Below are 25,560 nucleotides of genomic sequence, written 5' to 3'. Positions count from 1 at the left end.
AAATTAGCCGGGCATAGTGGCGCATGCCTGTAGTCCCAGCTACTCGGGAGGCTGAGGCAGTAGGATCGCTTGAGCCCAGGAGTTTGAGGTTGCTGTGAGCTAAGCTGACGCCACGGCACTCACTCTAGCCTGGGCAACAAAGTGAGACTCTGTCTCAACAAAAAAAAAAAAAAAAAAAGAAACCGCTTTCTTTGCTCATTCATAAGAAGCAACTCATCTGTTCAAGTTTTATCAGATTGCAGCAATTCAGTCACATCTTCAGGCTCCACTTCTAATTCTAGTTCTCTTGCTATTTCCACCACATCTGCAGTGACCTCCTCTGCAGAAGTCTTGAACCCCTCAAAGTCATCCATGAGAAGTTGGAATCAACTTCTTACAAACTCCTGTTAATGTTGATATTTTTACCTCCTCCCATGAGTTATGAATATTCTTAATGGCATCTAAAATGGTGAATCCTTTCCGGAAGGTTTTCAGTTGACTGCCCAGATCCATTAGAGGAATCACTGTCTATAACAGCTATGGCCTTATAAAATATATTTCTTAAATAATAAGACTTGAAAGTTGAAATAACTCCCTGATCAAGGGGCTGCAGAATGAATGTTGTATTAGCAGGCATGAGAACAACATTCATCTCCTTGTACATCTCCATCAGAGCTCTTGGCTGACTAGGTGCATTGTCGGTAAACAGCAGTACTTTGAAAGGAATCTTTTTTCCTGAGTAGCAGGTCTCAACAGTGGGCTTAAAATATTCAGTACACCATGCTGTAAACAGATGTGCTGTCACCCAGGCTTTGTTTTTTCATTTATAGAGCACAGGCAGAGTAGATTTAGCATAATTCCTAAGGGCCCTTGGGTTTTTGGAATGGCAAATGAGCATTGGCTTCAACTTAAAGTCACCAGCTACTTTAGCCCCTAACAAGAGAGTCAGCCTGTCCTTTGAAGTTTTGAAGGCAGGCATTGACTTCTCCTCTACAGCTATGAAAGTCCTAGATGGCATCTTCTTCCAATAGAGGGCTGTTTTGTCTACATGGAAAATCTGTTGTTTAATGTAGCCACCTTCATCAATTATCTTATCTAGATCTTCTGGATAACTTGCTGTAGCTTCTACATCAGCACTTACTGCTTTACCTATCTTGTACTTTTATGTCATGGAGATGGCTTCTTTCCTTTAACTTCATAACTCAACCTCTGCTAGCTTCCAACTTTTCTTCTGCAGCTTCCTTCCTCAGCCTTCATAGAATTAAACAAAGTTAGAGTCTTGCTCTGGATTAGGCTTTAGCCTAAGGGAATGTTGCGATTGGTTTGATCTTCTGTCTGGACCACTGAAACTTTCTCCGTATCAGCAATAAGGTTGTTTTGCTTTCTTATCATTCATGTATTCACTGGAAGAATACTTTTAATGTCCTTCAAGAACTTTTCCACTGCACTCACAACTTGGCTGTTTGGCACAAGATGACTAGCTTACAGCCTATCTTGGCTTTTGACATGCCTTCATCACTAAGTGTAATCATTTCTAGCTTTTGATTTAAAGTGAGAAACATGCAACTCTTCCTTTCACTTGAACACTTAGAGGCCATTGTAGGCTTATTAAATAGCCTAATTTCAATATTGTTTTGTTTCAGGGAATAGGGAGCCCTGAGCAGAGGGAGAGAAGAGGTGGAGGGGCATAGAGGGTGGGAGGGATGGGAAAGGCCACTTGGTGGAGCAGTCAGAACACACACATTTGTTGATTAGGTTTGCTGTCTCATACAGACACAGTTTGTGGCACCCCAAAACAATTGCAATAGTAACATAAAAAATCACCGATGACTGGCCACAAATCTTTAATTTGTAAAAAAATGCAATATCTGCAAAGCACAGTAAAGTGAGACACAAGAATGGAAAAACAAGCACCATATGTACTTACCATCAAATTGGTATTAACTGACTTAACTGACCAACACTTAAGTGCACCTATAGTAATAACATTCATCGGGTGTCGGGCAGATGGGAAGAGGGAGGAGTGGATGGGTATATTCACACCTAATGGGTGTGGTGCACACTGTCTGGGGGATGGACACGCTTGAAGCTCTGACTCGGGTGGGGCAAGGACAATATACATAACCCAAATGTTTGTACCCCCATAATATGCTGAAATAAGAAATATTTTTAAAAAAGAATGGAAAAACAAGCACCACATGTACTCACCATTAAATTGGTACTAATCAATCAACAGTAATGTGTACCTATGGGAAGTAACATTCATAGGGTGTTGGGCAGGTAGTAGCAGGGAGGAGGGGATGGGTAAATTCACACCTAAGGGTTGCGGTGTGTGTTGTCTGGGGGATGGGCACGCTTGTAGCTCTGACTCAGGCAGTGCAAAGGCGATGTATGTAACCAAAGCATTTGTACCTCCATAATACTCTGAACTAAAATAAATAAACAAATAAACAAATAAATAAAAATAAAGTGAAACACAATAAATCAAGGTATACCTGTAACACATTCACCGTGTTCATGGATAAACCATAAAATCAATTGACTAATTTGTAGCGAGGATTTTTTTCTATGTCTGGAATACTTGTGATATTATCAGAGTATTCACCTCTGAATATAAATTTCCTTGATAAACCAAATTGGTAATCAGAAGCTTTCTTGTAGAGCATGGAACTGAGAGCAAAGGAAGGGCAGCATTGAAGGAGAGTTCTTCTAAGTAGGGAAATAGCCTGATTAATTTACCGTGCCCTGCCCATAGAGACATCATCGCTTTGCTTGTGTCTTTTCAGACAGTCCTGCCCATTCCTGCAGCTGTGTCCCATAGATATTCTTGCAGAACTTCCTGTGACAGCCCACCTCAAAGCCAAGGGCTCTAATGTATGAATGGGGCTAGTAAATAGGGCAGATTTTTGACAGCTTTCCTTTTTCCCAAATTGTGGGTTTGCTCTTGTTTGCAGTGAAGAGGTGTGCTTGAATCAGCAAAAGCCCACACTGGAGTGTGAGTGCAGCTAATCTGATCCCAGTAGGCTTGCTCACACCTTCCTTCCCACCAAATTCCTTTGGCTCCTGGGGATCCAGACCCATTCTGCCCTCTTTGCTTAAGATTCAACGTCTGTGTTTCTCCCATGCTTGCTTTCTTGTAATTCCTCCTACTCGGGTACTCAAAGGTGAGATCAGCAAGGAGTTTTACTATCATGGTAATGCTTTTTTTCTTTTCTTTTCCCACTCTATAACATTTTGGTTGTACTAACTAAACTTCAGAATTTTCTTCCTCTATTTCTTTTTTTCTATTCATTATAGAACAAAGATTACACAGCAAGTACTTTATCCTTTCCGAATCAATGCTCATCCTTTCTAGACATACTATGTGTGACACACATTTAACAGGAACTTGACAGAATTGAATTTTATCAGTAAGAGTTTCCAACCACCTAGCTCCATCTGGTCTAATGCTTTTAAGAGACCCCTCCTCATGTTCCTCCAGGATCATCTTAAACACTGGGAGCGCATTCAGATGTACCAGTGCCACCCAGTGGCCCACATACACTCATGTTTCCCCAGAGCACCTGGAAAGTGGCTGTTGCCTCATCATATGGGTAGGATCTACTTGGGCAACTGAATACATTTGCTTCTTTTGTAGTCTTAGCCATGAGAATTTTAAATCTAAAGCCAACAAGCTAACAACTGCTGACTCTTCAGCATCTGTGCTCTGGGTCATAGAGAACTGATCCTGATACTTGAGAGGGGTATGCCTCCAGACCTTTTTGAGTCCCCCGAATTTCAAGTACTTCAATTGCACACAGTATCCCATGGAGAATGAAATAAAGTTAAACTGAAACATTCAGAAACCATTTTAATCCTTTAAGAGATATTTCATATGCAATTACAAAGAGAGAACTACTTTATTGAGATGGAATTGTGAATGAGTAGGCTAAGTCATTTGCTAGTTAAATTCTTCTCTTTGACAGGCGAGTGTCATAGCTATATCTTCAAATTCATATCTCAAGAAAATACAAAGGGTTACAAATTTTGAACGTATAGATTTTCTGGTCAGGAAACAGAGTTGCCAGCTAAAGTCAGCATTTTCTAACTTCCTGTAAATATTCACTCACATGAAGCAGTTAATAGGTTTCCTCATGCAGAACATTCTTGGCCACCGATAGAAAAGTTCTCTGAAAGATGGATTGCTTTTCCATGGCCTCAGCACAAGTGCTGATCAAAATCCTTGTGCTGCCTGAACCCTCAGTTAATGTCAGGCCTCAAAGTACCGATTCTAGGCCAAAATAAAGGGGGATACCTGAAGGGTCCCACTTTGTTGTCTTACTGAGCCTGAACTCCATGCTGGGCATGAGGCTAGGGGCACAGATCAAATGTTGAAATGCTTTGCATGCATTCTAACCCACGATCCTCAAAACAACCTTACTTAGGGTGTGTTTCACAGATGCCATTTTACAGATGAAGAAGCCAAACCTCCAACAGGCTAGATCTGCACCATCTAATCCAATAGCCACCAGTCACATGTGGCTATTTAAAATTATATAAACTAAAAATTCAATTCCACAGTCTCGCCCCAGCCACAGTTCAAGTGGTCCTTAGCCACATGTGGCTAGTGGCTACTACATTGGACAGTGCAGATTAGAATATTCCCTTCAGCTCAGAAAGTTCTTTTGGACAGCATTGGCCCAGAAGGGTCACTTAAATGTTAGAGCTAGGTTTGAAAAACTCAGCCAAAAAAAAAAAAAAAAAAAAAAAAGGAAACAGAGTTGCTAAATTTGAGGAATCTATATTGTAGTGGCCCTTAAATTGTGGTATACAGTATATAGGAAACAGTTGTAAAACTTGTTAATGCAAATTCCCAAGCCAATCTGATTCTGTAGGTATAAGGTGGAGCCCAGGAATTTGCATAGTTTAATAAGCAGCCCTTCTACTTGTAGAAGACACAAATATTTTTCTACACTTTGAGAAATAATGATTGGGTGCCTTGAAGTAGTAAGTCATGTCTTTAGCTATAGGGAAGGAAAGGAAACTAATAAACATTCTTTAGTAGTTGAGTTCGATAAAGTTGAGCTATATACCCAAAAGGAAACAGGTCGTTGGGTAATTTTCTAGAAAATTTTGGACAAAAATTGTCCTTATTCTAACCACTCTGGTTTTTCCATGCAAGTGATCTCAAGATTTCACTGCATAATCATGTAACAATTTTTGCTTTCCTTTGCAGTCTTCACTATTAAGGGCCTTGCTTTTCTTTGTTACAGGTTTGTGTGCTATTTCTCTCCCAAGACAAATGGCTATGGAAAATGTCAGTCAGCATATACAGGAGATAATACAAAACACAATAACTTTATCTAAAACAGAAAAAATGTTGACAAATGTTAATTGGACCTTCGTAGAAGAAAAAACAAAGATTGACTATATCATTCCTGTGAGTTGATACCTGGCAAAAAATAGTCTTCCTTTCCTTTCCTTTGTCTGACTTTCTTTCTTTATTCTATTGTAAAAAAAAAAACCCTGATTCAGGTGTCAGAAAACTGAGCGGAGATATTACTAGCTTTGCTATTTTGGTGAAATGACTTCTTTGAGTTCTGTCTTTAAAGAGAAGGTCTTGGTGTTTCAGCCTTATTTGCCAAGTACCAGGAGAGTGGATGATTTTACAAACTGGCTGTTTGAGTATCAGTCAATGGCCTCTGCCAAGATGATGTTTCCAAAAGGTGGAGGTAATGAGAGATCTCTCCTTGTAGAAGTGTTATAAAAAGCAGACAACTCAGGCTGATTTAGAAAGCAGTCAAACATAGACGGGTTTGGACAATTGGGCTTCTAAATCTTCCCAAATGAATATTTACTTCACCACAATTGAAAGCAACACTTCTTATGTGGAAAAACGTTATCCAAGTTATACATAGCAATTTATAGGAGTTATTTTAGCAATTTCAGAAGTTATGATAGGAGTTATTGAAATCTTTTTGAGTACAGAATTTGCCAGTTTCTAATTATTTTTACTTATTTTTAAACTTCATCTCTTCATGTTTTATAACTTAGTCTGATGCTTTTCAGTTTTCCTGCACTTCAAGTAATGACAAAGAGGCGTCCCCAACAGATGAAGTTTTAACAGAAGAAGCCAAATTGCACATGGCTGTAATACAAATGGTTGGTACTATTCACATCAACCACTTTTAAATTTCTTTTCTTGCAATGCTTTTAATCCTTACATATAGTTTTCAGGTGACTAGAATTTTTTTTTTTCATCTTTTGATAGTCTGTTGGTTGTTAAAATTATTGTGTGATTTATTAAAGTTAAAAAATAATTAAAAAAACCTTCTTCTTTAAGTTCAAGTTACAAACCTAAACTGATTCTAAATTTAGCAAGTTTTAGCAGTCACTTTTGAATGTCCTTAGAATAATGTCTGGTGCCATTTACATGCTTAGATAATTAAACAGCTTCAAATATTTGAAACTGCTTTTATAAATTTAACACCTTTGAGTTCCTTTTGCAGAAAATTCTCTCACATGCTTATTTAACTCTTAGAAATGTAATAAATTAATATTTACCTGGCAGAGGAGACACCATGATCACAAAGGTGGTTTCCCCAGGACAAGCCTTATCCATTGCACTCCAGATTTGCTGACCCCTGCAATTTCCCCAAATGTGGGAAGCATGTTCACACTTATAAGTGGGGGCTAAGCAATAGATACACATACTCATACAGAATGACTTAATGGACATTGGAGATTCAGAAGCGGGGAAGGTTGGAGGCAGGTGCAGGATGAAAAATTACCTATTGGGTACAATGTGCACTATTCAGGTGATGGGTATATTAAAAGCCTAGACTTCTCCACTATGCAATTCAGCCATGTAACCAAAAATCGCTTGTATCCCCTAAATCTATGTAAATTAAAAAAATACAAAAAAAAAAAAAAAGAAATGTAATAAGTTAAAATAAATCTGGTAAATCAAAAATTCTCTTAAAGTGCTGTAATACCAATATTCAAATGTTCTACTGTAAACATAAGAAAATTACTTGGTAAAATCAAATTTGAATCAAGTTATCAAATTGCACATTTTAATTTGGGGCTTTATTCTAGTAGAACAAATTTTATTCAATATGACAAGTGTATAAAATACTCATTATGTCCAGAGTTTCTTCTTCCTTTTCAGTTTCTTTTAAAAACTTATTCATTATGGAGAATTCCTAACATACACAAAAGTAGGCAGAATAGTATAAAGAACCCCCACATACCTATCACCCAGCCTTAAAAATCATCCACACATGACCAGTCCTGCCCTATCCCAATCCTCATTCAGCCCTCTACCTTCCATACTATTTTGAAACAAATCCTAGATATCATATCATTTCATCTGTAAATATTTCAGTACGTAGCTCTAAATTTTAAAGTCTTTTAAAAGATACAGTAAAATACTATTATATCTAAAAAGGAATAATCATTAGCAACATCAAATATTGAGTCAATAATAAAATTTTCAATTGTCTCATAAATGTGATGTTTATTTTTATAGTCTATATTTTCTAATTGAACTCCAATAAAGTCCACACTTTGCAATTAGTTGATATGTCCTTTAAATCTCTGTTAACCTATAAATTCCTTCTTCTTTTGTTTCACTTTTTCTTTTTGAAGAACATATTTCTTCTTAATAGAAAAATTATTTTCATTCTTTTAAACATTTCTACACTTAATTTAAAATATTCTCATCCAGGTGCAGTGGCTCACGCCTATAATCCTAGCACTCTGGGAGGCTGAGGCAGGAGGATCACTTGAGCTCAGGAGTTTGAGACCAGCCTGAGCAAGAGTGAGACCCTATCTCCACTAAAAATAGAAAAAATTAGCCTGGCATGGTGGCACATGCCTGTAGTCCCAGCTACTCGGGAGGCTGAGGCAGGAGAATCGCTTGAGCCCAGGAGTTTGAGGTTGCTGTGAGCTAGGCTGATGCCATGGGTGATAGAGAGAGACTCTGTCTCAAAAATAATAAAATAAATAAAATAATGAAATAAAATACAGTAATTTTCAGAGTTTGAAAGGCTCTCACCCATAGTAAAAGATTAAGTATGGCCACAAATTCTTTGCAGAGCCTCCTATTAAGAAGCAGTGGTTTTATCCCCACCTCTTGAATTTGGGCTGTTCTTGTGACTTGTTTTGATGCAATAAAATGTGGCAAAAGTAATTTTGTAAATATTCTGGAGCCTAGGCCTTGAGAAGATTTGTAGCTTCCACTTTCTTCCACATTGAATGCCACCCTGATATTATCAGGCAAGGAAGCTGGCCTAGCCTCTGAAGAATGAGAGGCCACATAGAGGAAAACTGAGGCACACAGCCAAAAGCCAGTACATAACTGCCAAACTTGTGAACAAGGCTATGTCAATCCAAGCAGTGGGACAATAGACTCAACCTCTGGATGGTAAGAGAGGTAAAGAATTTATAGCCACTTTAACGTACCACATTTGCCCACTGGCCATAATTACTTATACCCTTCCTACATGCAAAATACACTCACTCTTTTCCAAGACCTCCAAAAGCTTCATCCAATTATGCTTTCAGACTCAAAGTCCAGTATCTCATGATTTGCTTTTGGTCCAGGTGAGAAGCTCTTTGGTTGCATCCTTTTCTTTAAAATTTCAAAATATTAAGGGGGGTACAAATGTTTTAGGTTACATGGATCATTTTTGTAATGCTTGAGTCCTGGTTTTAGTTATGCCCATCACTCAAATGGTGTTCATAGTACCCATTAGGTTGGTTTGTTCCCCTCTGCTTTCACCCCCCAGTTGCTTTCCATTGAGTTTTACTTCCCTCTGTGAACTTGTATGCTTATCAGTTAGTTCCAATTTAATAGTGAGTACATGTGGTGTTTGTTTTTCCATTCTTACAATACTTCACTTAGGAGAATGGTCTGCAGTTCCATCCAGATCTTGGCAAAAGATATTAATTCATCTTTTTATGGCTGAGTAGTACTCCATTGTATACATATACCACATATTATTAATACACTCAGGAATTATGGACACTTGGGTTGATTCCACATCTTTGCAATTGTGAATTGTGCTGCTATAAATATTCTAGTGCATGTGTCTTTTCATAGAATGTCTTTTTTTCCTTTGGGTAGATGCCAGGTAATGGGATTGCTGGATCAAAAGGTAGTTCTACTTTTAGCTCTTTGAGGTATCTCCATATTGCTTTCCACAGAGATTGTACTAGTTTGCAGTCCCACCAGTAGTGTATGAGCGTTCCTATCTCTTTGCATCCATGCCAACATTTATTGTTGTGGGACTTTTTGATAAAAGCCATTTTCACTGGAGTTAAATGCTATCTCATGGTGGTTTTGATTTTCATATCCCTGATGACTAGAGATGTTGAGGATTTTTTCACTTGTTTATTGGCCATTAGTCTGTCTTCTTTTGAAAAGTTTCTGTTCATGTCTTTTGCTCACTTTTTAATGGGGTTACTTGATGTTTTCTTGCTGATTTGCTTGAATTCTTAATAGATTCTAGTTATCAGCCATTTGTTGGATGTACAGGGTGCAAGTATTTACTTCCATTCTGTAGGTTGTTTATTTGCTCTCGTGATAGTTTCTTTGGCAGTGCAGAAGCTTTTTAATTTGATCAGGTCCCATTTATTTATTTTTGTTGTTGCTGTGATTTCTTTTGGGGTCTTCTTCATAAATTCTTTGCTTAGGCTGATGTCTATAAGAGTTTTCCAACATTTTATTCTAGAATTCTTACGGTTTCATGCCTTAAGTTTAAGTCTGTTATCATCATGAGTTGATCTTTGTGAGTGATGAGAGGTGCAGATCCTGTTTAAGTCTTCTACATGTAGCTATCCAATTTTCCAGCACCATTTATTGAATAGGGATTCTCTTCTCCAATGTATGTTTTTGTCTACTTTGTCAAAGATCAGATGGATATATGAGGATGGTTTATTTTTTATTTTTTATTTTTTTGTTTTTCAGCTCATTATGGGGGTACAAAAGTTCAGGCTATATATATTGCCCATGCCTCCCCATCCCCCTGGGTCTGAGCTTCAATTGTGTCCCTTCCTTAGACAGTGCACATCACACTCATCATGTAGTTGTGCACCCATCCCCTCCCCCCACCCCATCCCCCCCAGTCAGAACTTCAAGCGTGTCCATTCCCCAGGCAGTGCGCATCGCACTCATCAAGTAGATATACACCCATCCCTTCCACCCAGCCCCGACCTCTGTCTGATACCCAATTGGTGTTATTCCCAAATGTGCACTCAGGGAAACCAGTTTGCTGGTGAGAACATGTGGTGCTTATTTTTCCATTCTTGGGATACTTCACTTAATAGAATGGGTTCCAACTCTCTCCAGGAGAACCAAAGAGATGCCATATCGCCATTATTTCTAATAGCTGAGTAATATTCCATGGTATACATATGCCACATTTTGTTAATCCATTCATGAATTGATGGGAATTTGGGTTGTTTCCACATCTTTGCTATTGTGAATTGTGCTGCTATAAACATTCGGGTACAGGTGTCTTTTTTATAGAATGACTTTTGTTCTTCTGGGTAGATGCCCAATAATGGGATTGCTGGATCGAATGGTAGGTCTACTTGAATCTGTTTAAGGTATCTCCACATTGCTTTCCACAGGGGTTGCACTAGTTTACAGTCCCACCAGCAGTGTATGAGTGTACCTGTCTCTCCACACCCATGCCAACATGTATAGTTTTGGGACTTTTTGATAAAGGCCATGCTCACTGGAGTTAAGTGATATCTCATTGTGGTTTTGATTTGCATTTCCCTGATGATTAGAGATGTTGAACACTTTTTCATATGTTTGTTAGCCATTTTTATATCTTCTTTTGAAAAATTTCTATTCATGGTTTTATATCTGGGTTCTTTGTTCTGATCCATTGGTCTAGATCTCTGTTTTTGTGCCAGTACCAGGCTATTTTGGTTACTGTAGCCTGTGATATAGCTTATAGTCTGGTAAATTGATGCCTCCCAATTTGTTCTTTTTGTTTCAGGTTGCTTTGGCTATACGGGGTTTTCTCTGGTTCCATAGGAAGAGTAGAATTATTTTTTCTAGATCTGTGAAAAAGGATGTTGGTATTTTAATACGGATTGCATTGAATATGTAGATCACTTTGGGTAGTACAGACATTTTAACGATGCTGATTCTGCTGACCCATGAGCATGGTATGGTTTTCTATATGCTTACGTCCTCTGCTGTTTCCTTCCTCAGTGTTTTGTAGTTCTCCCTGTAGAGGTCTTTTACCTCCTTAGTTAAATATATTCCTAGGTATTTTATTTTCTTTGTTGATATTGTGAAAGGTATTGAGTCTTTAATTTTGTTCTCAGTTTGACTGTGCTTGGTGTATATTAATGCTACTGATTTGTGTACATTGATTTTGTAACCTCAGACTTTGCTGAATTTATTTATCATTTCCAGTAGCCTCTTGGCAGAATCTTTTGGGTTTTCTAGATATAAGACCATATCTTCAGCAAAGAATGATAGTTTCACTTCTTCTTTCCCCATTTGGATATCCTTGATTGCCTTCTTGTCTGATTGCTCTGGCTAGAACTTCTGACACTATGTTAAATAGAAGTGGTGATAGAGGACAACTTTGTCTGGTTCCAGTTCTAAGTGGGAATGCTTGCTATTTTTCCCTGCTCAGTATGATGTTGGCTGTGTGTTTGTTGTATACGTATTTAATAATTTTGAGGTAAGTCCTGTCTGTGCCTATTTTCTTAAGCATTGCTATCATAAAATGGTGCTGAATTTTGTGAAATGCTTTTTCTGCATCTATTGAAAGGATCATGTGGTTTTTGTTTTTGCTTCTATTTATGTGGTGAATTACACTTATAGATTTGTGTATGTTGAACCATCCCTGCATCTCTTGGATGAAGCCCACTTGGTCATGATGGATTATATTTTTAAGGATTTTATTGAGAATTTTTACATCTGTATTCATAAGGGATATTGGTCTGCAATTTTCTTTTTTTGTTGAATCCTTTCTTCAATTTGGTATCAAAGTGATGTTAGCTTCATAAAACATGTTGGGGAGGATTTCTTCCTTCTTGATGTTATGGAATAATTTCTACAGGATAGGTATCAGTTCTTTGAAGGTCCAGTAAAATTTGGGTGTGAAACCATCTGGTCTGGGACTTTTTTTTGTTGGAAGATTTTTTTATTGCTGCTTCAATTTGTTACTTGATGTTGGTCTGCTTAGGAATTTTATTTCTTCCTGATTGAGCCTAGGAAGGCTGTGGGTTTCTAAGGATTTGTCCATGTCTTCCAAATTTTCAAGTTTATGTGCATAGAGATTTTTGTAGTATTCATAGATGATATTTTGTATTTCTGTAGTATCAGTTGTAATTTCTCCTTTTTCATTCCTGATTGAGCTTATTAGAGCCTTTTATTTTCTGCTTTTGGTTAGGCTAACAAGAGGCCTGTCAATTTTGTATATCTTTTCAAAGAACCAACTCTTTATTTCATTAATCTTCAGTATAGTTTTTTTTTTTTTAACAAGAGAAAGGCACAAAAAATTTATTTGATCATAGTTTTACATGACAAGGGAAACTTCAGAATCAAGACCCCAAAATACAGGAAACACTTCATTTTTATGCTTAGGTTCAGTGAAGTATGGACAGCTGTGTAGAAATAGGATTGGACAAAAAGAGTATGATCTAATGCTAATAGACTATATGGAGAAATTTAGCAAAGTCCGTCTGTTCAGATTTTTCTTGGCCTTTCTGTGCGGTAGTCCTTCCTCTGGGTATGGGATAGGACCTCTCTGGAATGAGGGTTTTAATTTCTTTATGGCCAGCTGGTATACAGAAAGGTAGGGGAAGTTTAGAATAATATTCTTAGTTTTTATGGCTGGCTTGGGGGAAAATGGGTTCTTGTTTCTACGACATGCCTTGGTGAAGAGGGATTCTAGTTTCTATGGCTTGCCTCGGGGTAGCATGAGGAGTGAAAGTAGATGGGCAGGAGGTCAGAGAGAGATTTTGCCACTGAGGCTGCTTCTTAGGCCTTCCCTTTAGGGTGTCATTTTTCTGAGCCCCAAAACATTCTTAACAGAGAAATTCCTCCTCTAAAATAATCTGAGTCCTTTCATTTATAGGAACTGTAATATGCATTTCAAGGTCTTTAAATTCTGTTGCTATTACCTTTGAGCATTAATTGAATATTATTATAATACCTCCCCACTTCAAACAAGAAAGAGACAAAACTAATACATATTATTTTCCTTTTTTGAGACAGAGTCTCGCTCTGTTGCCCTGGCTAGAGTCCCATGGCATCAGCCTAGCTCACAGCAACCTCAAACTCCTGGGCTTAAGCAATCCTCCTGCCTCAGCCTCCTGAGTAGCTGGGACTACAGGCATGTGCCACCATGCCTGGCTAATTTTTTCTATATATATTTTTAGCTGTCCAGATAATTTCTTTCTATTTTTAGTAGAGACGGGGTCTCACTCTTATTCAGGCTGGTCTCGAACTCCTGATCTCGAGCGATCCTCCCGCCTTGGCCTCCCAGAGTGCTAGGATTACAGACATGAACCACCGCACCTGGCCCTATTTTCCTTTTTAGAATGAGCTTCTTAAAACTTTTGAAGTCACAGAACTGTCATTTTCCATGTGATACCATTCTGGAAATGGCTTAGGGAAATGATGGTGAAATATTTTTTTCTTAGGTCTTTTCATGTTTTCTTTGAATGCATCCAAGTACCTCTTTTTCTATGTTGAAAAATTATGTAAAAAATCCTTAAGCTTTGTTGGATAGTCTGTCATCACCCCAGTTGCTCCCAAATCAAAAGCTCTTTTGTACTCTTGTTCTTCATTTAATACCCAAATATACACTTGAATGCCTCGAGCGTAAGGTGATCAAACAAAGCTTTCCTCATTAGTAAGATATCAGAAAGCCAGATGAGAAACTTTTGACTTCTAGACATGGCGTCTGGTTCTTTTAGCTTCAATATGATAGAAGGCATTGGGATTTCAAAAAACTGTTCTCGAATGGGCACGAAAGGCAAGAGGCCAGTGAAGAAAAGGCCAAGAATGAGGAGAACACGTTGTAGACTGAAGAGGATAGGAACATCTGAATTCTCTTTGTAGCACTTTTCTACAATTTCATAACTGGCATTACCCCACACTGTTATGTGTTCTCGTTTATACTGCTTCACCAACTCTGAAACCTTCTTAATCAGCACATTGTTGTTGACTTTGATATCGATGTTAATGGGAATGTTAGGGAAGGCCTCAAAAACTTCCTTCAGTAATGGAATTCGGTTATCTTTTCCTTCACATTGGCATGCTCTTTGAAATGTGACATCCAGTTTGCCAAGGTAAGGTGGAAGCTCTCTGTTGCCTAGATGAGAGTGCAGTGGTTTGATTATAGCTCATTGTAACCTCGAATTCCTGGGCTCCAGCAATCCTCCTGCCTCAGCCTCCTGAATAGCTGTGATTACAGGTACATGCCACCATGCTGGGCTACATTTTATTTTATTTTATTTTTATTTTTTTATTTCATCTTATTGTTATGGGGGATACAGAATTGCAGGTTACATACGTTGCCCAGTATAGTTTTTTTTTTATTATGAATTTCATTTAGTTCTGCTCTGATCTTGGTTATTTTTTTTCTGCTGCTGGGTTTTAGATTAGTTTGCTCATTCTTTTCCAGTTCCTTGAGATGATTCATTAGATTGTGGATTTGTGATTTTTCTGTCTTTTGGATGTAGGCATTTATGGCTATGAATTTTCTTCTCAGGTCTGCTTTAGCTGTATACCACAGATTTTGATAACTTGTGTCCTCTTTATCATTTAGTTCAAAGAATCTTTTGATTTTCATCTTAATTTCCTCCTTGACCCAACTATCATTCAGCAATAGGTTGTTTCACTTCCATGACTTTGTGTAAAGGTGAATGTTTTTGTTGGAATTGATTTTGAATTTTATTCCACCATAGCCTGAGAAGATGCATGGTATAATTTTAGATTTTTAAAATTTGTTGAGACATGTTTTGTGGTCTAGGATGTGATCAATCTTAGTGAATGTTCCATGAGCTAATGAGCAGAATGTATATTCAATGGTTTGGGGTAGAATGTTCTATAAATGTCTATTGTGTCCATTTGTTCTAGAGTTCTGCTTAATTTGATTGTTTTTTTGTTTATTTTCTGTTTGGATGATTTTTCCTATTCTGTCAGAAGGGTGTTGAATTGCCTGGCTATTAAAGTGCTGATTTTCTGGGAATGACACCAATTGGACATCAGACTGAGGTGGGGGGTGGGGGAGGGGATGGGGATATGCCTACACAATGAGTGCATTGCGCACCGTTTGGGGAGTGGTAACACTTGAAGGTGCTGACTCGGGAAAGGGGGGGTGGGGAAAAAAATATGAAACTGTTGTTTTTAACTTGCACTGTTCACTTAATAATTTATCATGAATATTTCCCATATTATTTCATATCATTGTACAAGAAATAATGTATACATTATGAGGGCATACTGTATCTAACAAGATATACTGTTAGACTCTTTGATTCTGTAAAATTAAATTGAAAAAAAAAAAAGTGGCTCAAGGGATGGACTGTGATGAACATTGAAATGGACCACCCTGTTCTTCCTTTCAGTAAGGACTTGTTGCTGAGCTGCTAGGAGTACTGTCAGAGGACAACCTGCAGCTCTCAGCCTATCAGGAATTGACTCTGCTACGGAGAGTCACCTACCCAAGGTCACAACCCTCCTGGGTTGTGGATCCAGTGGGATGGGGATCTACACTTGAAGACTGGTTGGAGCAGAGGTGTAAAGGTCCAGCCATTGCATTTCAGTAAAGGACAATCTGATATCATAGCCAGAATAATGGCTTCCCCCTTAAGATATCCACATCCTAATCCATGGAACCTGGGAAAGTACTATGTTAGATGACAAGGGGGAATTAAGGTTACAGATAGAATTAGAGTTGCTAATCATCTGGATTTAAAATAAAGAGATTATCCTGGATTACCTGGGTGGGCCCAGTATAATCACAGGGTCCTTTAAAGTGTGAGAGGGAGGTAGAAAAGGGAATCAAGTCATAGAGAGATTTGAAAATGCTCTTCAGCTGACTTTGAAGCTGGAGGAAGGATGAGAGTAAAGGAAGGCAGACAGCCTGTGGCAGCTGGAAACAGAAAGGAAAAAGATTCTCTGCTTCAGTCTCCAGAAGAAACGTCGTCCTGCCGACACCTTGATTCTAACTCAGTGAGACTCATTTCAGATTTATGACTAGAGCTGTAAGTTAATAAATTTGTGTCATTTTAAGATTAAAAAAAACAAAAACAAAAACAAAAAAGCAAAATTATAATAAGTACAAAGCAATAAAAAGAGCTTCTCAAATACTAAAAAAAAAAAAAATGATAACTTTAGGAAGAAGAATTTGGCAGAAACCCAAAGGAAAAATCAAATAACAGTGGCCCTTATCTGAGTCATAACAGTTGCTGTTCAACTGCAAGGCATTTAGTTAATTAGCTGTGATACTGAGAATAAAATCGGAAATCAAGGAATTTTACTTTCAGAAGCTAGCCTTTATAGACAACCCAGGAGTGAATATGTCAGGCCACTCCCAATAAAAAGGTGGGTTGTTAAATTGCCTCAAAAAATTTTTGTTGTTGGCTTTAATTTTAATACCATAAAATATTCTAACCTCAAAAAAAAAAAATAAAAAAAAATAAAGTGCTGATTTTTATCATTTTGTTTAGATCAAGTAGGATTTGCTTTATGAATCTGGGCACACCTGTGTTAGGTATATAAATATTTAGAATTGTTATGTGTTCTCGTTGAATTATTCCCTTTACCATTACATAATTACCATCTTGGTCTTTCTTTACTTTTGTTGATTTGAAGTCTATGTTATTTGATATGTGAACTGCTACACCAGCTTTCTATTGGTTTCCATTTGCACGGAATATTGTTTTCCATCCCTTTACCTTGAGTATGAATGAGCCCTGTGGGTTAGATATGTTTCCTGGAGACAGCAGATAATTGGCTTGTATTCTTTTTTTAAATCCATTCAGCCAGCCTGTGTCTCTTCAGTGGGGAGTTGAAGCCATTCACATTTATTGAAAGAATTGATAAGTGGGGTGGATTTCTGTTCATCCTGTTTAGTGGTTAATAGAACTTTGTTGCTTTATCTCTTGACCCATTGTCATATCTGGGCTTTAGCTTCTGGGTCATTTGACACTGATGTGTGTCTATTGTGGTGATCCGTGTGTAATGCAGTCTAGGAACTTCCTGAAGGGCAGCTCTGGTCTTGAAAAATTCCCTCAGTGTTTGCTTTTCTAATAATGTTTTTTTTCCCCTATACAAAACTTAGTTTTGCAGAATACAAAGTTCTACGCTGGCCAGTATTCTGTTTGAGAAGATTGAGAATGGGGCCCCAATCCCTTCTGGCTTGTAAGGTCTCAGTTGAGAAGTCTGCAGTTAGGCTTTTTAAATTACCTGATACTTTCACCTTACAGCTTGTAGGAACACCTCTTTCATGTCTATTTTGACCAGTTTGGTGACTATGTGTCATGGTGTTTGCTTCTTTCTGATGAATCTCCCAGGAGTTATTTGAGTTTCTTGTACCTGGGTATCTAGATTTCTAGCAAGGCCAGGGAAATTCTCCTCAATTCTTCCCTCAAATAAGTTTTCCAACCCTGTGCATTTTCTTATTCACTCTCAGAGATGCCTATGATTCTTATGTTAGGCCTCTTTACATAATCCCATATTTCTTTGTAGGCTTTGCTTGTTCCTCTGTTCTATCTCTGTGACTGACTTGTTTAATTCGAAGGTGTTGTCTTCAAGCTCTGAGATTTTTTTCTTCTGCCTGATCTAACCTATTCTTAAGGCTTTGCACTGTGTTTTGTATTTTCTTGAATGGGTTTTTCAATTCCAGAAGTTTGTTTGATTTTTCTTTAATAAATTCAATTTCTTTAGTGAATTTTTCATTCATTTCCTGCATCGTTTTTGTGGTTTCTTTGCGTTGGGTTTCTATTTTCTCTTGTGTTTTGTTGAGTTTCCTTACAATTCATGTTTGAAATTCTTCCTCTATCATTTCAATATTCTGGTATTGGTTGGTATCCTTTGCTAGAGAGCTGGTGTTCCCTTTTGTGGGTGTCCTTTTGCTCTGATTTTTCATACTTCTGGAGTTCTTTCACTGATTCCTTCTCATCTGGGGCAGCTGTTGCTTCTTACTTTTGGATTATCTTTTGTTTAGATAATTACATGACCAGTTTAATCTCTGTGCCAGTAGGTGTTGCTTGTGGGTGAGAATAACCCACACCCTATATGACTGAGTCAGGAAATAATGTAAAGGGTGTGCACATTGACCTCCCTGTTAGTAAGTGATGTTTGCCAGAAGGAGGAAGCTGCAATGTTGTTTTTGGGTTCTGTGACCTGCTATAGTTTCTCAGAAGAAGCACTCTAATGTCCCACGTGGTGGATAGGGCCCTGGAACTTCCAGATGAGTCCTAATTCTCCACCTCAGCAGGTGTAGGTAGGGGAGTGAGGCTGGGAGTGCCTGGGTTTGGTGAGCCTGCCCTCAAGCTCTACAAATTCTGGCAAGGGATCTGCTTCAGCAGGGGTCAAAGGTCTGCTCCTTGCCTCTGGGAAAAGCTGCTGGGGAGTGGCTGATGTGGGCCCAGTCAACCAGAAAGTCTGCATGTGGAGGTAGGCCTGTCTGAGACGCATAATCTGACAGTCTGGAGCAGGCCTCGCTCCTTTCCACCCTCCTTTATTCTGTGGTTTCCTCTGGGTCTCTGCCAGCAGAGAGAAGCTTAAGCCAGCCGAGCTCCCCTACAATTGTGATGCAGGCCAGGAGGTTCCCTGCCCATGATCCTGGCCTAAGCTGGGAGCACAGCCCCTCTCAGGGAGGAGGGGTGATCCTGAGCACACCACAGGTAGAACTCACACTGCACTCTCCCCACTGATCTGCCCCTTGGGGGCAGATATTCTCAAATATCCCTTCTGTGCACCTGCACAATGTAGTCGAGACCTGGGAGCATGGGATCTGATCTCTGGACCCATTCCCAGGGCCGTAGAGATCAATCGTTGACCATGCCAGGGAGAAGCATGCTGGTCCTGAGTCACCCACAGGGTACCTAAGCTGGTTCAATGTCCCTCTACCTTGGGGCATGCCCTGTTCTCGTGGGGCAACCAGGAAAGCAGCACTAGAGAAGGCCAGCAGGCAGGGAGCTCACAGTCTGAGCACCCCTCAGTCCACTGCAGGACCCCCAGAAGGAAAGCTCTGAGCTTGCTCTCTGTGGAAGTCTCTGTGTGGCAGCTCGATTGTCTCTCTCAGCAGCTGTGAGGGGTGGGGGAAGGGGAGAAAAAGAGTCTGGGTGGAGGAAAGCCAGCACTATGGTCATCTCCAACCCTCTCTCTGAGAGGCAGTTCACCTGGAATGACCAGGCTCTGGAGTCATGGAGATCACCCAGGACCCAGTGGACCCCTGTGGTTCCTGTAGTCTGGGCTGGAGTTGGGAAACATCTGTGTGGGGATGAGCAAGACAAAACCTGAAGAGTTGAAGCCCCCTGTGGAGGACAAAGTCACATAGTAGGTAGAGAAGCAATATGGTGCCTGTTGTCCAGGCTCGGGTCTGTGAGGCCGGAGGCACCCGGGCAGGGCTGGGAGCCTGGTGCCCTGTCTGCAAGAAGCTCCCAGCTCACTGGTGGCAGAAATTTCTGGGCTCGTGTGGGCAGAAGCTCTCTCTAGCAGCTTGGAAGCCCACCAACTGTCTCATATGTGAGGGAGGGAGAAAGTAACTGCTCAAGCTACCCTTCTCGCTGGTCTCTGAGCCTCTTGGTGGTTGATCTCTGCTGATACCTCTGTCCTTGCAGTTCTGCTCTGCAGCTTCTTCCCTTGGAGTCTCCTGAAGGTTCTGGCACCCTTCCTTTAGCCCTTCATCCAATCTATGTTTGTTTCTTTTTTCTCTTTCTTCTAAAACTTTTCCTTCTCACTCAGATGCTCTGGGTGGTGGTGTCTCTGGTCTGCCATCTTGGAGCTCACTCTATATGCTGAAACCCTCAATGTGTGTTCCACCTTTTCATAGCACAGCTGCCTCCCTCCAGCCTCCTACAGCAGTTTCCTCACTGCTCTTCCAGCTTCTACTAACAGTCTTCTCACTGCCCTTATAATCTCTGCCCATGACCCGGTCCCAAAGTTAATGCCATCCATCTATTTTAACTTATGGAGGCTTTCCACAGTTGGTATTGATTTCTGTTTTAGTTAGCTATATTTTGCTATGTAACAAGCCACCCCAAAACTTGGAGGCTTGAAACAACAATGGTTTATTTGTTGTAATGGTTCTGTGTGTTGGCAACCTGGGTGATTCTATTGTTGATCTGGCTTGGGATGACTCATGTGTCTGCAGGCATCTCATAGATCAACTAGGGTTAGAGGGTCCAGAATGTCTTCACTCACAGGTTTGGCAGTTGATGCTGGTTATCTTTCAGGGCACTATGGTTTTCCTCTATATGGCCTATTCTCTTCCAGCAGGCTGGACTGGGCTTCTTGACAGCACAGTGGTCTCTGGGTTCCAACAGGACGAGAAGGGAAACTGCAAGGCCTCTTAAGTCCCAGGCTCTGGAACTTGAACAATGTCACTTTTACCTCCATTCTATTAGTTAAAGCAAATCACAGAGCCAGCCCAGATTCCATGTGTGTAGAAGTAGATTCCACCTCTTGATGGGAGGAGCAAATATACTACTTGCAAAGGGGCATGGACACAGGGAGGCATGATACACTGGGGCCACTGTGAAAAGGACCCTACCATGTTTACTTCTTTATTTTTATTTATTTACTTATTTATTTGAGACAGAGTCTTGCTCTGTTGCCTGGGCTAGAGTGCCCTGGAGTCAGCCTAGCTCACAGCAACCTCAAACTCCTGAGCTCTAGTGATCCGCCTGCTTCAGCCTCCTGAGTACCTGGGACTACAAGTGCATGCCACCGCACCCCGCTCATTTTTTCTATTTTTAGTAGAGATGGGGTCTCACTCTTGCTCAAGCTGCTCTCTAACTCCTGAGCTCAAGCAATCCTCCTGCCTCAGCCTCCCAGAGTGCTGGGATTATAGGTGTGAGCCACCGCGCCTGGCCATGTTTACTTTTTTTGCCCAACAACTCCTTGGAGTGACTGGCTCCCTGTTATCTTTGCATGGCTTTCCCAAGGGTACCTTCTGCTCTGGCATTCTTCGTGCTTTTGTGACCCCTTTCCTTTACATTCTCCTTCATGAGCTCCTCTTTTTTTTTTTTTTTTTTTTTTATCCCTTTAATGTTGGTGCACCTCAGGACTGTTAACTTTGTCTACTGTTTTTACTCTACAGTCTCTCCTTCTTTATTCTCAGCTACACTCATTATTTTAATTCTGTCTGTGGACGCTCTTGAAATCTATCATGTTCCTTCCAAACCTCTCACCACCAGCTCTTTAGACTCCTGAATCCAGCTGTGAGTAGACACCTTCTCCTGGACATTTTTCTGTACCTCAAATCCATATTGAACTATCCCAAGCCTACTGTTGTATTCCTGGTCTCAGTGATGGGACCATTACCATGTGGTTGCCGGGGTCAGTCCTCTCCATCCCTCCCCCTCCAAGCTCTATCAATCTTACCTTTTAAATATTTGTCAAATATACCCCTTTCCTTCCTTGTGTATCTTAATTTAGGCCACTATAGTCTCTCGTCTGGATAGTAACCTTCAACTGGTCTCCCTGCCTCCGATATTTCCATTCTCAAATCACAGAGACATACTAAAAGACAGATGTGACAACAGCACATTCCTGCTTAAAAGCCTACATGACTCCTCAGTGCCTACATTTTTTAATGTGAGTTCCAAAGTACACTTGCTCCATGAGATGTTAATAGGGACTACATGAAAAAAAAGTTTCTGTACTCAAATTAGTTTGGAAAATGCTGGTTTAAACAAAGGTAAACAGATTTTTTTTGGAACTTCTTGTAGAATGTCTCAGAGTTTTTCATATGCTGATGTATACTGAGATTTTCCAAGAGGCAATATTGAATGCAGTACCTTCTTCCTCCCTTTTCCTTACCCTGAATAGTTTTTCAGGGATTGGGGTTTTCAGGAATATCTCACAGGATGAGTGTATCACACTCCAAGAAAAGCTTACCTATTGAGATTAAGTCTCAAGATTAAGATACAGTTTTCATCTGGATAATCATGGTCACCCTTAAAACTCAACTGAAGTATCTCCTCCAAGAATTTCTCTCAGACTGCATGTCCACATCAAGTTTGATTAATGCCTTGTGATTAATTTTATCCTTTTACATTTCTGACATTGTTTCATAATTATATACTTCTAACTTTCCCCCCTTCCCCACTAGACTGTGAGCTCCTTAAACCCTTGGATTATACTTTCATTGCCCTAACACAGGGCTTGGAACAGAGTAGGCATTTAAAAAATATTTGCTTAAAGGATGAGTAAATAAACATTCCATCATATTAATCAATTATAATTTTCTTGAGCTGGGCTTACTTCTGGACAGGCAGGGCTGGAAACACTACAAGTGTGATAATTGCATATATGCCTCAGGGCTGAACTTCTGGGACACAACTTTCTTATAGTGGGCATCTTGCCAGGGCCATCATGGAGCCTTACACAATGGAGAAATCCATCAACTGCCCATGTTGCCCTCAGATTAGGGGTAGTCTGGCTGCTGCCACCATACCTTTTGGAAGGCAGCTTCAGAGTTTGCATACGTTTTATCAAAGCTATTACTGGTGGATCATTTTTCTGTCTCCTGATGAATGGATGGCCATTGTCTTGAGATATAAGTGGAGTGAATTCCCTCCTTTCTTGCTGTGACTATCATCCCTAAAATTGTAAAACTTGAGCAAGTATGCTAAATGTAGTGGAGGTTGGAGGTAACATTTCTGAACAAAGGATAGACAAGAGTACATGGTCAGTATGTGAAGAAAGTTTAGACAGTATTCCCAGGAGGTAACTCTAACTTCTGAGTTTAATGCCAGTGGCATGTAAAAGGTGTAATTTTTCTCCTATTTTGGGGGGAGAATTGACACAAGAATACAGTCTATCTTTCCCTTTAGATAGTTCTTTATGGGGTTGAAATGATTAGTTACACTTAGAATCAATATTTTGCACTCTCTATTCTGCTGTAGAAAGATGATGCTACTAATGCTATTTATATTACTGAAGCAAACTATGAGTTGCATAGATTTTCATTTTCTTGAAACTAGGAACCTTTGTATCTCTTGTAACATTCAGGACTATACTTTGTTAAAAATGAGTATTCAGTAAATATTGCATAATGAAAGAAATGAAATTTATTTCCTACTAGGGCACTTTTTGGAGATTTTCCAAGAGGGAATATTGAATGTAACATTTCCTTGTAATAGTATATTTTCATATATTGGATTCAGTAATAATGGTGAGGGTTATGTAAGGCTTAAGAATAGTACATTACATTTATGTGTTGATCTTTTGTAATTTTTGTTTAAAATTGTATGTTTAGAGTAGCTTTGAAAAACAGTGTAACGATGGAATCCTTGAAGCAGAGGCAGCTCGCATATTAATTGGTGCAACCAAAAGCTATTGCCTCATCCAAGGAAAGTGAGTGTAACACTTCTTTAATTGATATTTCCAAAATTGAATAGGCAGATGATAAAAAATGAACAAAATGAGAATTAAATGTCCAAACTGATCAATCTATTATCTCATCTATCTATGTCCATCTATCTTCTGTCTTTCCATCTGTCCATCCTTCCATCCATCTATCTATGTATTTTCCATATTACTTGTTTATATTTTTCCCCCCTGAGGTTTTATAACCTTGGTGACATTAGGGAATTCTGGAGGAAGATCTGACTGCAGTGTAATTAGGTAAGAGATTAGGGGGTCCATAAAATGGAACCTATATAGCTTCAATTACTATTATAATTATTTTGTCTTTATACTATATGCATTAAATTTCTGGATAGATGTACAGAAGCCTGGAGGCTGCTATTAGACTGATCACTGGGGTGGACCAGGCTCTGGAGGAACTGACCCAACTGCCTGTTGATAGATGCAATTAAGTCTGGTGGGAAAAGCTCAGTGTCAGAGATTTATTGATTTCTGGTCACAGTCCTGGCAAACATTAGATAATGAATGGTCTAAGACAAAGCTATGAGGCAACAATGATAGGAGATCCTGGCTGGGTGACAGTTAATATTTCAGCAGCCTGATAACCTATTTGGGGACCCTATGATCAGTCCCTGGGATAAAGTTTGGGAAGGGTAGGGCCTTCAGAGTTTTGGAGAGGCTTGGTCTAGGCAACCCATGACAAAGAGAGGCTTGATTCTTAACCCCAAAGAATTGGTCTAGAGAAGGTGTACTTATGTTCTACCTCAGGTCAGGAATGGTTGCAGGAACAGGGGAAGCAGGAGTCTCATGCTGAAAATGTTCCTGTGCTATGACCATGGAAGGCTAGGTGGATGGGTGCAGAGGCTTAGGAGCATATTTAACAGGTTCATATAAAATTTATATTGGGTATAACTTCTCTTTTTCTATTATCCTAAGTATAGCACTTGCTTTTTATTATAACACACATGTATATTTTTCTCTTTTAGATTCATGAGTATATATGATGTTTCAACTTATGTAAAAGCCAGAAATTGGCTTGTTAAGTTTAAAAAACTTTTAACTTTCTTGGAATATCGTAAAGAAAAGATACCTTTTCTTCTACCTGGGTAAGTACTGTGAACCTTTAATAGCAATATACTTGAAAATATGAGCATTTCTACATTGTCAGAATAGATTACCTTGATTTTTCTTCTTTAAAAAAACTAAGGTTATGGTTGACCCCTATTGATTGAATGGGAATGAACAGAGATCTTGCTTCTCTTCCTCCTTTCTGCTTTAGCAACTTCATTAACATCTCTATTAGAGAGTAGGGTAGAAGAAGAAAAGGATGGTCATATTTGGATTCTTCAAGTTTTAATTGGTACGTCTTAGGGTCATATTGTGTACTGGGCTGCTTACATATTCTGGGTATAACATGAAACAAGGGTAAGAAAAATCTAACTGGTGGACTAGAGCCAACTCTGTTTAATTTCATCTGTGCCTGATGAAAAAGAACCATGAGTGGTTCTGTTAATGTCTCTAATTAGAAAAAACACAACATGTTCTTAATGATACCTATAACAAATTTTCCAAAATATCACCAAATACAGATTTTACTTAATGTGGGTAGACTCTATTTTATTACATAAATTGTGACCTCACATACTTTTCATAGCAAAGAGACAAGGTGTTTCTACCAATAAAAGATGTCAAAACAAGAGCATACCAGGAGTGTTAATGCTGCTAGATTGTAAGTGCGTGTTAACAAAACCTTTTATAACAAATTCTGACAATTTTTATTCTCTTCTATTTAATAAGTTTAAACAGAAAAATAAAAAAATTAAAGCTCCAGGGTCTTGACATATTTCCCAGGAACCTCTTTTTGTTATGCTCTACTTTAGATTGATTGAAAAGTTTTAACAAATATATGTCATAGTTATTATTGAATAGAATAGTTTTTCCTGTTCTTAATTTTAAACAATGCCAGTGTGCTATCCACTTTTCCCTAAATGTGCAATCCACTTTTCCCT

The 25,560-nt window shown here is 39.2% G+C and overlaps 1 protein-coding gene and 1 pseudogene across 1 annotated transcript in view; one reads left to right on the top strand and one right to left on the bottom strand.

The window, feature by feature from the left end:
• SLC9C2 (solute carrier family 9 member C2 (putative)) overlaps positions 1–25,560 on the top strand; it is a 93,447-nt gene that overhangs the window by 39,960 nt on the left and 27,927 nt on the right. The window contains exons 11-14 of the mRNA XM_069479196.1: positions 5,232–5,398; positions 6,028–6,120; positions 23,442–23,539; positions 24,538–24,657. Coding sequence (XP_069335297.1) covers positions 5,232–5,398; positions 6,028–6,120; positions 23,442–23,539; positions 24,538–24,657 — 478 coding nt within the window. The remainder of the gene's footprint in view (positions 1–5,231; positions 5,399–6,027; positions 6,121–23,441; positions 23,540–24,537; positions 24,658–25,560) is intronic.
• Positions 13,685–17,492, bottom strand: LOC138389089 (lysophospholipase D GDPD1 pseudogene; annotated as a pseudogene).

This window comes from Eulemur rufifrons, chromosome 8, assembly GCF_041146395.1.
Source record: "Eulemur rufifrons isolate Redbay chromosome 8, OSU_ERuf_1, whole genome shotgun sequence".
NCBI classification, from domain to species: Eukaryota; Metazoa; Chordata; class Mammalia; order Primates; family Lemuridae; genus Eulemur; species Eulemur rufifrons.
This window is presented reverse-complemented; position numbering and strand designations above follow the sequence as displayed.